The sequence below is a fragment of the Orcinus orca genome, chromosome 1 (assembly GCF_937001465.1).
Source record: "Orcinus orca chromosome 1, mOrcOrc1.1, whole genome shotgun sequence".
Taxonomy (NCBI): Eukaryota; Metazoa; Chordata; class Mammalia; order Artiodactyla; family Delphinidae; genus Orcinus; species Orcinus orca.
In genome coordinates this window covers 39270675-39283961 of record NC_064559.1, presented here as the reverse complement: position 1 = coordinate 39283961, position 13287 = coordinate 39270675, and the positions used below count along the sequence as shown (strand labels likewise).

At 46.5% G+C, this 13287-nt stretch overlaps 1 protein-coding gene across 1 annotated transcript; it reads right to left on the bottom strand.

Moving 5' to 3' along the window:
* Window positions 1-5250: 5250 nt before the first annotated feature.
* G0S2 (G0/G1 switch 2) lies at window positions 5251-5925 on the bottom strand. Its single transcript, XM_012534974.3, has one exon. It carries the CDS (start codon window positions 5923-5925, stop codon window positions 5614-5616), a length of 312 nt encoding a protein of 103 aa, XP_012390428.1. The 3' UTR covers window positions 5251-5613.
* Window positions 5926-13287: the final 7362 nt, after the last annotated feature.

Sequence of the window (13287 nt, the reverse complement as noted above, 5' to 3'; positions counted from 1 at the left end):
CTCTTTGGGGAGGGGCAGGGTTTCCTGCTCAGAAGGTGGTTGGTTTCTGGGAGGAGTCAGAAGATCTGATTCGGGACTGGAACCAGCTGGTCTGCCACCTGATACAAGAAGGTGAAGGAAGGGCCAAGGAAGAAAGCCCTCATGCTAGGACTGAGCTTGCAGCCAGGAGGCACTGGGAGATGAGCCCAGTTCAGGGCTCCCCAAAGAATAGAGGGCCCCTGCAGCGGCCCACGGTGGGAATGCTTGGAAGTGGTCCTGGTTGCCCTGGAGACTTGTCCATTACTATTGCTAGCTCGGAACATGCCAGAGGCACACCAGGCAGAACCCCTGTTCCACCCTTAGCAAGCGCTCACTCTCAGATTCCTGGCTTTGCCTCAAAGGAAATAATTAAAACAAGAACTGGGTTTGGGCAGATTTTCCTTTCCCACCCAGAGAGACCAGCAACCTAATGTAGTCTGTGAGGCTGCGTGTCTACGCGTTTCTTAGTTATAAACTGCTTAGGAATCATCGAGATGACTTATAGACCATTACGGTGATCACATCAGCGGGAGTGTGGAGTGGACGGCAGTGGGGAGACGGATCCACATGGGGTAGGGTCTCCACAAGTAGGGACAGTAATGCCAGCCTGATTCACACCAACTAATGATGGAGGGTCACATCCCAATTCAGAGGTTTCCATTCTTTTGGACTAAAGGCACAGATAACAATGGGTCATCAAAAAGTTTACTTTCTTCATCCATTTACTTATTCTATATTCAACAAATATTTAATGAACACCTGCTCCTTGCCAGGTCTTGGGTTAATACTTCAACTGCTGGGTTTACTCCAGAATGCTCTTTGAAATTTTCCCGAAGTCTGTTTTCATTTTTAACTTATAATTTTGAATTTTTGTCCACCGTATCTTTAAAAGAAAGGCTTCTAGAATTGTCTTTTTTTTTTGCGGTACGTGGGCCTCTCACTGTTGTGGCCTCTCCCGTTGCGGAGCACAGGCTCCGGACGCGCAGGCTCAGCGGCCATGGCTCACGGGCCCAGCCGCTCCGCGGCATGTGGGATCTTCCTGGACCGGGGCACGAACCCGTGTCCCCTGCATCAGCAGGCGGACTCTCAACCACTGCACCATCAGGGAAGCCCTAGAATTGTCTTTTGTACTGTGTTTTCTGTTTTTTTTTCTTGCCCCCCTTAAAACACTTTTTTTTTCATTTTACACAGCTGACTTATTTAAAATTTTCCTTTCTAACCCTGCTGCTTTTAAATATTTTTCTCCAGCTGAAGGATTAACAATTCACTGAACTAGTTGGTAAAGATCTAGTCCAGAAGAATAAGTACCAAATAGAATCCTAAATTATGTCAACATTTTTTACCTGGCTTCCTGAGATTTAGGAAGATCCTTAATTTTAACTCTTAATATGGCTCCAGATCAGGGTTTAAATTTAACTTCTTTAGGGATGCCTTCTGGTTTAGCAGATTTACAATGTAATTGCATCTTTTCTAAAGAAAACTCTGAAAAAAAGGGTGTTTCATATAGAAGGTCGGAGAAAGGTGAGTGGAAGAGAGAGAAATGAAATTAGGGTGGATCTCAGAAGGTACTAGAGTCTTTGCGGGAGACCATGTTGGAATTAGAATTTTGTTTTTTAGACCTCAGCATACCAATCAAAGAAGCTAACTACTGACTCTTTAGATTTCTGGGGTTCCTCTTAAATGTATTAATTTATTTGGGGGTTCCTCAAATGAATTAATTTATTGATTTTGATATGTCAAAAGTTCCCCCAGGGCTTCCCTGGTGGCGCAGTGGTTGGGAATCCGCCTGCCAATGCAGGGGACACGGGTTCAAGCCCTGGTCTGGGAAGATCCCACATGCCGCGGAGCAACGAAGCCCGTGTGCCTACAGCCCACAAGCCGCAGCTGGAGAAAGCCCACACGCAGCAACGGGGACACAATGCAGCCAAAAATAAATAAATAAAATAAATAATAAATTAAAAAATTTAAAAAAAAAAAAAAAAAAAAAAAGTTCCCCCATGTTGACGATCGTTATTCTAAACTCAGTTTTTGCACTTTATCGAAGTAAGTGCAAGAACTGGGATTATAGTGCAACAGGAAGCAGGAATTCTTCCAAGAGGAGTTTGCAGATTAGAAGAACCCAAGATAGACAAGAAAGGCTACTTAGAAAGAATGTGTGCCTGTGAATGGTATCTTGGGTTCCCTTTCTATGCAAAAGTTAGGAAGGGGCCATGTAATCAATGACCTGACAATCTTTGACCTCAGAATACAGACTAAAAGTGACCTTCTTTTACACCTTGGTGAGATAGATAGAGAGCGGCTCTCAACAAAGTTTTAAGGAGACCCAAAGCCAAGTTTGATCATCTACCTTTTCCTGAACTGGTCACAGTCTAATGGAGCTCCAACTGTTGTCCCCTAGGACCAGCTTGGATTGGATTGTTGACTTATTGGGCCATTCCATATGGAACACTTCTTTATCTGTGTATCAGAAATAAGGCTTTTCAGTACAAAACAAAAACACGTAAAATAAAACTTTACAATATAGATAAACAAAAGCAAAAGCAAAGTGAGCAGTAGGGGATTAGCAGTTTAATGGCAAATGCAGTTATCAAATGGTATGCCTCCAATAAAAGAGTCTAATGAACTTATACAAGACCTATGTCTAATTACTCAATAGTATACCTCCCAGACAAAATGTCTAATGGCCATATACAAAGGCCTAGGTATAATTATTTACCAGAATGTACATCTGTAAACTAAAATTTCTATTTACTTTACACAAAGACTGAGATCTAATGATTTTATACAAAGACGTACTTGGTTAGAAATTTTAGAAGCCGTGAGAACTCAGTGAAACTCATCAGATTCAGACTATAGTTGAGACTGACTTATCTGGCAGCAGATCTGAAGGACAAATAGAGTCTGAATACAAGGAACCCGGTAAGTATATCTTTTGGTTTTGGGAAAGCAGGAAGTTCAGAGTTTGGTGTACTTTCCTGGTCATAGGTGGGCTGATATCTGTAGAAGCATATTTATTTGTTGATTGGTTGGCACTCTGAAATATATTTATGGGGTTGAGTCACTTCATGGTTAAATGACCCTTAGAAGTGAGGGAATGTTACTGATTGGTTGGCTTGTAAAAGTGTGTTACCTGAGGAGAGTTGTGATTGATTGAGCCAATGGGTTTAAAACTGGTTCTGGTTACCATGATGACACAACAATCAAACTTTTCCTAAGAAAGTGTGAAACTTTTAAATGTTCTCACAGTTGATACCTAGTATCTGTTTTCACTAGAAAGTAGTGCAAGTTCACATCTGATCACCTCCATAAAACAACTGGGACAAAAATGTCCATTACTGTGTGATCCAGTATGAGACCCAGACTGAATGTCCTGTAGGAATTCAGAGAAGTGAAAAGATCAGTGAGGACAGAAAAGATTTCTATAGCTTGGATTTGATTGGGTTGGGTAGTTTGTACACGTATAGGTAAGAGGCATACCCTTCGAAACTAAAAATACACAGGCATTTCCTATATATTTAGGCAAATATGTAAAATATATGTAGTTTTACATATAGGCAAACCAAAAAATATAGGCATTACCTTCTAAACCAAAAATTGGAGTACATGATTTGATATACAGTTTGACAAGAGGCAGAATATTTGAAATTATCCCTCTCTTGGAGAATCTGAGGTCTATGGCTTCAGAAGGTGTGGCGATTGTGGATGGACGGGCATTCAGGTGGGAAGAGTAATGTGAAAAAAGGTGTGAAAGACCAGAAGGGACTAGGAAGGTCCTGGGTTCATGCGGAACATCAGGTGGGAGGGCTGAGATGCAAGCAGATCATGGAGACACTGGAAAATCTGGGCAGGGGTCTTAGGCGCTGACATTTTTGAGGGAGGAGCAGCAGGATGAAAGAAGGTCACAGTCCCCAGTCTGGCAGGGATGTTTTGGGGTGAATGTGCTAGAGAGTGCAGGAGGCGGTTTGAGATGCTGACAGCTGGATCAGAGGGTGGCTGCATAGGTGGAAGAATAATAGACATAATAGGAGAGGCACTTGGGAAGGAAAACTGAAGAATAAGATGGGGTGGATTCCTGAGAAGTTTTTTGGTCATTTAAGGTGAGGTTATGTCACCTTAATATAGGGTCGAGTTTCCCATTTTGGAAATTGCGAGATCAGTGGTTCCACTGATATTCTTCTTTTCCTTTAAATACGTGTCTTTTCCCTTGATTAATCTCACCCCATTCCGACGGCTCTCTTGTCTGGAGTGATAAGGATAGATATCAGACATAGATGGCACTAGATCAGGGTCAGGAACACTGGGTAGGATTTGAGTTGGCAGAAATAAAATGGAAGGGCGTGTGTGAGGGAAGAGGGTGGTAGTGGAGAGCAAGTCTGGTCAGAGGCGATGGCACGAGCCTTGCTATGTTTGGCAAAATGCATAGCCATGGATGGAGAGAGGGAAATGTCTGTACCTGGTTAGGGCAGGAGACGTATTAAAATCACTAGGGGAGTGGCATCAGGCCTATGCCCCTAATTACTTCTTTAAGAGCCATTGTTTAAAATTCCCTATGCTGAGCCCCATAGAGCCACTGGACTAGCTATTACCACAGAGCAAGTTCTGTCCCTGGAGGAAGATGACTCAGGACTGTGACAACCGGTCTTTTCCCCTCCTAACCTAGAACTTCTTACTGTGATCCAGTTTGTGAGGAGAAGGGCTTGGTAGAGCTAGACATCCAATTAAATGTTCTTGGGAGATTGCCTTCCCTCTTTTCCTACCAGCTAGCTAGTTTCCTCCCTCCCTCCCTCCCTCCACCCCTCCTTCCCCCTCACTGTCCCCACCCCCCTCCACTAAAATACAGTTAGGAAGAAAGAGGTATCAACCACGAGACCCTCTGGTGCACAGGTCTGAGATGGCAAGTAGGCTTTGCGCCCTAGAATTAATCAGTATCTCTCATTCACTTACTCTAGCTCAGAAGCTGATTTATCTTCTGATCTTAAACTGCTGAGTCTGGTAGGACTTAGAAAAGTTTCTCTCTTGCCACTCCTAACACAAAGCAAAAACGAATCCTTAACAGACTTATAAGCATGTAAAATCAATATGAGTCCAGAGCCCTGAAGCAAGTGTTGCCTGACCTTCAGGAAACTGCTCTCTCCACTGGGCTCATGTTAAGAAGACCCCCTCCGCCAAAATGCCCGCCCTCCCTGCTGCCCACCCCAGAAAACCGTGCCCCTCAGGAATCAGATGCTGAGATATAATTACAAAACGTTTTTTATTTCAAAATGCAAAATGGTGGTCACTGTAATAATAATAACAATAACAACAATAATAATATAAAAAGCATTTCTCCTCCGTTCACCCTAGTGCAAAATGCTGGATGCAGTCAGATAGCTGGAAGGTTTTGGACATGTCATCTTTCTGCAGTGCTGCACAGCAGCAAAACTCAATCCCAAACGCCTTTTGGTGGATCCACGTGGTAGTTCAGTTCTAAAATCAGTAGCTTCTCGTCAGTCCAAACAGCACGAGACGCCCACTCGAGCCCGACCCTCGCGCTCTGCCTCACTCTCCTCTCCCTGTGTGTCTCTCTCCCCCTCCCTCCGCCGGCCCCCAAGGTTCCTACGAGGCGTACAGCCGGTTGGTCGGGGCCCGGCAGCCCTGGACAGCCTCCAGCTGCTTGCTTTTCTCCAGCAGGGCCCGCGCCCGGAGGGCCTTTCGCTCCCGGGCGTCCTGCAGCTCGGCCACCGCTGCCTCCCGCTCCCGCTCCCGCTCGGCGGCCGTGAAGGGGCTGCACAAGGTCTCCATCAGGCCGAGCACGGCGCCGAAGAGAGCCAGCACGCCGCCCAGCACATACAGCCTCACTAGACTCCGTCTGGGCTTCTGCGCCATCAGCTCCTTGGCCAGAGGAATCAGCTCCTGGACAGTTTCCATCTCGGCTCCGGGCTCTCGGGGTGGGAGTGATCTGCGGGAGAAGCGGAGCAGAAAAGGGGGCTTTTAAGCCACCGAAAGACGGATGCATCCTCCCGAGCAGCCCTCACTCGGCTCTCTCGGGGTAGGCCTGCAGAGAGCTGAGCCCACCCGGGACCCCGCGCCCCGCCGCGCTCTTCCCCGCCGGACTCACCTAGGGGCGTCGAGCGAGCAGCAGGCAGCGCAAGCCGGGTGGGCGGTCACGGTGTGCGTGGGTCCCGCGGCTCTGCGTTCTCCTCCTCCTCCTCCGCCTCCTTCTCCCCTTCCTCGGTAGCCGCGGGTCTTCCGGATGGAGATTCCGCAACTGACACCTGGTCAGCGCCCCGGGGCCACTTATATGTTTTTCTCCGAGCCCCGCCTCCTGGGCTCTTTGGGCTGGTGCCAGTGCTGCACCGGCCAGAGAGTGGAGGGGGCGGGAAGAGGAGGGTGGGGGAGGAGCGGGGCAAGGACCCTGGGGGAGTCAGCCACGAGATGTGCACGTCGCGCCGGCTGTGTGAGCCCGGGGTGCGGGGGAGGGCGGGCCTGGATGTACAAGGGTGAGGACCCAGAGCCCAGGGAGGTATCCACGTCCATTTCTGACCTCTTTCTTTCTTTTTCTTTTTTTTTTGGTACGCTGGCCTCTCACTGTTGTGGCCTCTCCCGTTGCGGAGCACAGGCTCCGGACGCGCAGGCTCAGCGGCCATGGCTCACGCGCCCAGCCGCTCTGCGGCATGTGGGATCTTCCCGCACCGGGGCACGAATCCGTGTCCCCTGCATCGGCAGGCGGACTCTCAACCACTGCGCCACCAGGGAAGCCCCTGACCTCTTTCCTAATCGTGTGGGTGGGTGCTTCCCTCGTCCGGGGCAGCCTGGAAGGACCCCTTATAAGGACACCTGGGGTTCTACCTAACTGAAAAATTAGTTTTTATTCAGGAGGTTTGTCGTCTTCCCACACGTGTAGGGATCCGAGGTAGAAGGCAAGGGGGAGGGATCCGGGTAATGATCAGAACGGGTCTCCAGGCTCTGCATAATGCACTTTGTGCTTATACTGTTTATTTCTGGTCTGACTGGTTTTATTCATAGGTGCTTGCATCGCTAGGGTCACTTGATAGATAACTCTTCATTGAGGGCGCCCTTTATACACAGATGGGGCGTGTGTATGTGTGTGTGTGTGTGTGTGTGTGTGTGTGTGTGTGTGTGATGTCAGTCTCTGTGCCTGTAGGTGTTTGTATCTGTACTTTTGTGTATCAGGGAACTGCCGTTAAATTCAAATTGTCCCCACTCCCACTTGAGAAGTGAAGTTGGGGGCTAGGGAGAGGTGAACATGGAAGGGGGGGCCGTTGGTAAAAGTTTGTCTGCTGGTCTGAACTGCAAATATTTCATTACTTTCCTCAATAATTATATGCCACTTCCCTGGGGGGGCAACGCCACCGTACCAGCTCCACTTAGCATAGAAACAGTTTAGGGACAGAAGAGTGAGAGTAGGCAGCTTGGGTAAGAAGCTGAAGAGTAGAGAGTACTCTAGGAAGCATGAGGAGGGTAGGGTTGATTTCAACTAGGATTAAACTTCCTCATCTTTGCGGCGGGTGTTCTGGTTTAGCTTTGGTTATCCATACACAAGAGTTAGTTAGCAAGTAGGGGAAAGGAGAGACCTTGGGCTAAAAGCGCTTCAAGCAGAGAAAGGGAGAGGGCAAAGAGAGGAGGGGGAAATTGGACTGGCCAGAAAATTGCAAAAGTCAGTGATGCAATCTTGCAACAGCAAAGTCAGTCAGGCTGAGCCTTGCGGGGAGGGACCAGGAAACGGCTGTTGCAGGGCTCACGTATTGGGTCCTTGGAAATTTTAACAGTAATCTTTCTTTGGGGTCTGAGGCAATTTCCTAGACAATTCATTTTAAAAAGGCAACAGTTACGTCTACCCTTCACCTTGGCTATTAGTAGTTCGGTTAGTAGGATTTGTGTGTGCAGATTGGGCAAGGATACCTAAAGAGCTTATTTGAAATTCTACATTTTAATATGTACACAAGCAGTCAAGGTGACAAAGGGCCAAAGAGGGATGATTTCTGGAGGCCTGTGTCCCCTGCTTATTTATTCTTTTCACCTCGTGAGGCAGGAAAATTCTGTAGCAAGGGGGGATGAATATCAGTCTTGGCATTTTCTTTGAACCTTCCTTATAATTTTGGAGAAGCCTCTAATAACCGGCGGAAATGATCTGTGAGCTTACCCAAGATCTGTATGAGTTTCAAATACTACGGCTTCTGAATGAGCGTATGCTGTACACCTTAATACCAGGGCTTTCATGTGATTTCTGCTCTGACGGTGAGTCAGCCCTTTGGAGCTTTGGACCCAAAACTCCGAAATGGACTGTTCAGTGAGCATTTCTAGTATTTCTGTAACTCAAAGACGCAAACTGCACGCCTCCCGACGTCAGCAGACTGTAATGTGTATGGGGTTCCCCTTTCTTGTGATTTGCTGCGGTACAGCACGTCACCATCTCAGATGGGTTCTCCTCTGTCCCTCTCTGATAATCCAACTTTGTCCACCGCCCCAGGCCCTACCAGCTTGCTGGCCAGGGCTGGGCGGAGAGGGTGGCCAGTGCCATGGACTGGGGTCACTGGTGGATTTGGTGTTCCTTGTTTAGGTGGTAGCTGGAGCTGAGTGTGAGATGGTGGGAATAGAAGGCTGAGGAATCCAGGTTCACCACATGCCTAGAAATTTCTGACACAGCTCCTCTGTCTGGGTAGGAAAGAGTACCCAGTTCCTAGGGTAGCAGTTTGGCGAGGGCTTGGGAAACTAAGCACGTGATTTGACTGCGCTGTTGTCTCTTTAGAGATGTAAAGCCTTGTGTTGCATCATGCATGTCAGACATAGGGTATAGCGGTCAAGGTCATACCAGTTGTAGGGTGACCAACCATCCCAGTTCGCCTAGGGCTGAGGGGTTTCTCCAAGATACGGGACTTACAGTGCCGAAACTGGAACTGTTCCGGGCAAACTGGAGCCCATGAGTCTATCCCAACGTTAATTCCTGCCATTTCTAGGAAAGCAGGATTGGTCAGTTTAAAATTTGTTTATTTTGCTTGCCAAATCCCTTTCTCCCAAACATTAAAACATTCAGAAGTATCAGCAGAAGAAGCAATCACAAAGGGGCAACGTATGGTCCGAGGAGTCAGTTCAGAAGAGGGATAGAGCTATCCCAACAACCGTGCTTAGGGGTTTGAAGGAACAGGGGACAGACGTCTTTTGGATGGTTGGTTGTGTGTGAGCCTCAATTATAGTAGTAGTATTTTGTTACTAGCTTGCTGCCTGTCAAAGTCACTGCCCAATTCCTGAGGTTCCAGGAGGCTAGAGCATGGGGATCATCACAGGAGATATGATAAAACTATTTGTGTATCTTATACTCCAGTTTTTTCAGTCCTTGAGTTACTTTCATTTCATGTAAATTAGTTTTGGAGAGAAGGTTCTTATCTCTGAAATATCAATGGATGATTTTAAAATCTACATGGCTAACCTAATTTATCTTCCTCTGATCTTGTACATTAGAGTTCTAGTGTCCTGACATTTCTGTGTGGATATCCTGCTTTTAACACAAGCCTGCCGCACTTGAAACAAGACTCCCCACTTTCTCTGTACTCTTCCAAACTGAGTCACCTTCTCAATATTCTTATTTCTAGCGGTGGCATCTCCATTTTGCCTGTTCTCTGGGTTTGAAATATTGTGACATTTTCTTTTAGAGGTCTTCCCTGACCTGTTTATCACACCATTCCCTGCCCAATGCCCTGCTTTATTTTCCTTCCTAGCACTTCGTATCTGGCTTTACATTGATGTAATTATTGGTTTGCTTTTGTGTTGTCTTCCACACCCACGTGAAGCTAACCTTTATGAGGGCCAGAGTTTTGTTTTATTCTTCACTGTGTCCCCAGGACCCAGTATAATCCTTGGCACATAGCAGGTCCTTAATAGGTAACTATGGGATTAATGAATGTCTTCCCCATTGGACTGGCAGGGGGTAGACTATGTTTATTAAGTTTGCATGCAGTCAGACTTTCAGTGGATACTCAAGAAGCATTCAGGGTTTATTTGTTTTTGGTTTTTTTTGACAGTTTTTTTTTGTTTTTGCCTTTAGTCCTTTCGTCTCTAATCCATCTCAAACACTACCACCAAATAAATCTCCCTAAAATTAAATTTTTATTCTTTTTTTTTTTTTTTTGTGGTATGCGGGCCTCTCACTGTTGTGGCCTCTCCCGTTGCGGAGCACAGGCTCTGGACGCGCAGGCTCAGCGGCCATGGCTCACGGGCCCAGCCGCTCCGTGGCATGTGGAATCTTCCTGGACCGGGGTACGAACCCGTGTCCCCTGCATCGGCAGGCGGACTCTCAACCACTGCGCCACCAGGGAAGCCCTAAATTTTTATTCTTAATTGCCTTTTTCAAAGCCCGGATGATTTCTCATTGCCCACGTGATGAACTTTTGGATTCTGCACGTTAAATTTACTTGATCAATATTCTTGGATCCGAGACCTCTATCATCTGATCTTCCCTACTCATCTAACTTCAGATACTATTCTTCTCCAGCAAGAATCCTTTGTTCCACAGATGGGTTTCATACAGCCCAAGGAACAATTCCTTCTCATTGCTGCCGCCTCACCTTTGCTCCCCCTCTTCCTCCTACCCGAAAAGCTCTTCTCTTCTACTCTGTCTTCCTCCTTTCAGGTCCTGTGCTCCAAGAAGCCCCCACTGCCTGTGCCAGCACACTCTGCTCTTCCCTTTCTGCGAATTCCAGCTGGCTTTGTGGCTGGGACCACACAGGTTGACACTGCATTATGTATTGTTTTATACAGCGCTCTCATTGTGTCCTGTGCGCTTGCCCTGTCTCTGCAGAAGACCAGGTCTTTGTACCTTTCACGGTGCTAACGTATAATAGGGGTCCAGTCAATGCGAATGACATTGACCTAAAAGTCAGAACTGGGATAATGATTACAAAATGGTCAGTTAAGACTCTCTTGGGAGGTTATTTTAGGCACAGTGGCTTGTCCTTGGCTCAGAGCCTTGGGCTTGAAATTGCCCAAGACCTGGCAACTTGGCTCGATCCTCTCCACTCTGGCTCCCTCACCTTTTACTTCCATTCCCAACTTCGTGTCTGACATTGCAGTGACTGGCTTACCCTTTGGAATCCCTCCTACCTGCCCCCGGGACCCCAGGGCCTTGACAAATCAATACCAAGGGATAGACCCTTCACAGACATTTTGCTTTTGTCCCTCACAGCTTCTGGCCAAGCAGAGACACTAGCTGCTGGAGCAGGCAGCATGGGCTGGGAGCAGTGGCACCCTGCTGCCCACATAGCACAAGCCCAGTACTGTCCTTCACAGGTTTGAATCAGTGCAAGGAACTTCCTTCAAGCTCAAGTGCTAGCTGGACTTAAGAGTATGGGGCTCTGGAGTCAGACACACTTGGGTTCCTTCAAGTCCTGGTTCCTCTTGCCGGGGTCTGACCTTGGACGAGTGACTTAACTTCTCTAGCCTCCATTTCCTCATCTGTAAAGTGAGGATGATGCTAACACCAACTAAGAGGTGTGGTGAATACTGAGCTAGGGCACTATGAAGGGCTTAGTGGTCTGGCACCAATGAAGCAGTTGGTTCAGTTATTATTTGGTTATGCTTCAGTTGTCTTTGCTTTCTGCTCCACGTCAGCAATTCCCGTGGTCCTTTATCCTAGCCCAAGACATTTGCATTCCCTAGGTGGTGTAGGCAGCAATAAGGTCCAGAGCCTTTGTTGAAGCCAGCTGTGTGTCTGATACTATGTCATGTATAGCTATAAAAAAAGCAGAATACAAAGTTCTCCTTGCCCTCAAGTAGCTCATAGTCAAATAGAGGACACAAACATTAAATAAGTTATGACAATACATTGAATACTAGGATAAGCACAATCATAGAACTATATACCAGGTAAACAAATAGAATGAGAAGTGTATTGATTCAGTTTGGGGAGGAGGTGGTCAAAGAAGGCCTAAGAGTGGATGTCTGAGCAGCTTAGCGTATTAAAGGATGAATAGTGTTCACTGATTCTGGGAGGGAAAGGAGGGGTTCAGGGTTGAGGATTCAGGAATGAGAGAGGACTTCACATGAAAAGGGGAGGATGCATGAGAGTACACTGCATGGTCCAAGAGAAGTTAGGCAAGATTGGTGTTAGAGCATAAAGGATGGGTTTGGGGAAATGGCAGGAAATAGTATGCAGGAGGTAGGTGTTTAATCCTAACTATCAATTTGTCTTATATTGAATTGGTTATCCTGTAGGCAATGGGAAACACTGATGAATTTTAGGCAGCAAAAGAGTTCAACAAGGTTACCATTTTAAGTAGATAACTATGGTAGAGTGAAGAATACATGAGAATGGAGCAAGCTAGAGGCAGCAAGTGGGGTATTGTTAGAATAATTCAGGCAGGAAGCGGTGAGGGAGTGGACCAAGACAGAGGCAGTGGGGACAGAGGGAAAGATCTGAGTGATAAATTATAGGTGAAACTGGCAGACTGTGGAAGAGAGAGGAGTTGGAGGTAACTCCCAGGCTTGGAGAAGAGAAGAGGAAAAACACATTTGGTGAGGAAGAGAATGAGTTCCATTTTGAATGTATTAAGTTTGGGCTGTTTATGGGACATACAGGCAATGATGGTCAGCAGAGAGTTTATGTAAACCATGAATCTGGAGCTCTGGAGAGAGGGTAGGTCTGGAGTTGAAGATTTGAGAGGTTTCAGTGAGTTGGGGATGGATGAGATCTTGGGAATGGGAGAGATCACCCATGAAGGGACAGAGAGAAGAGGGAAAGGTTGAAAGTCTGGAGACTGAGGAAACTTTGATGCTTGCATAAGCCTGGTAGTGAAGCAGAGCAATAGGTCTTATTTCCTAAATCAGCTTCCAGAGTAGTTCAGTTCTAGGGGTATGTATCACAAAATCTGATTTTCTCCCTTCATATCCAGAATCTAGGTCAGAAGCCCTCTTGTGATAAAGTACTCTTTTCTTTCCTTTCTTTCTCTCTTTCTTTCTCTTTCTTTCTTTCTTTCTATCTTTCTTTCTTTCTTTCTTTCTTTCTTTCTTTCTTTCTTTCTTTCTTTCTTTCTTTCTTTCTTTCTCTTTCTTCCTTCCTTCTTCCTCCCTTCATTTTTCTTTCTTTTTTTTTTTAGTAAAGCCAATACTTTATTCACATTTCCTTAGTTTTTGCCTAATTTCATTTTTCTGTTCCAGGGCCCCATGAGAATATCACAATACATTTAGTCATTATATGTCTTCAGGCTCCTCTAGACCGCGACAGTTCCTCAAACTTTCCTTGTTTCCACTGACCTTGACAGTGTTGAGAGTACTGGG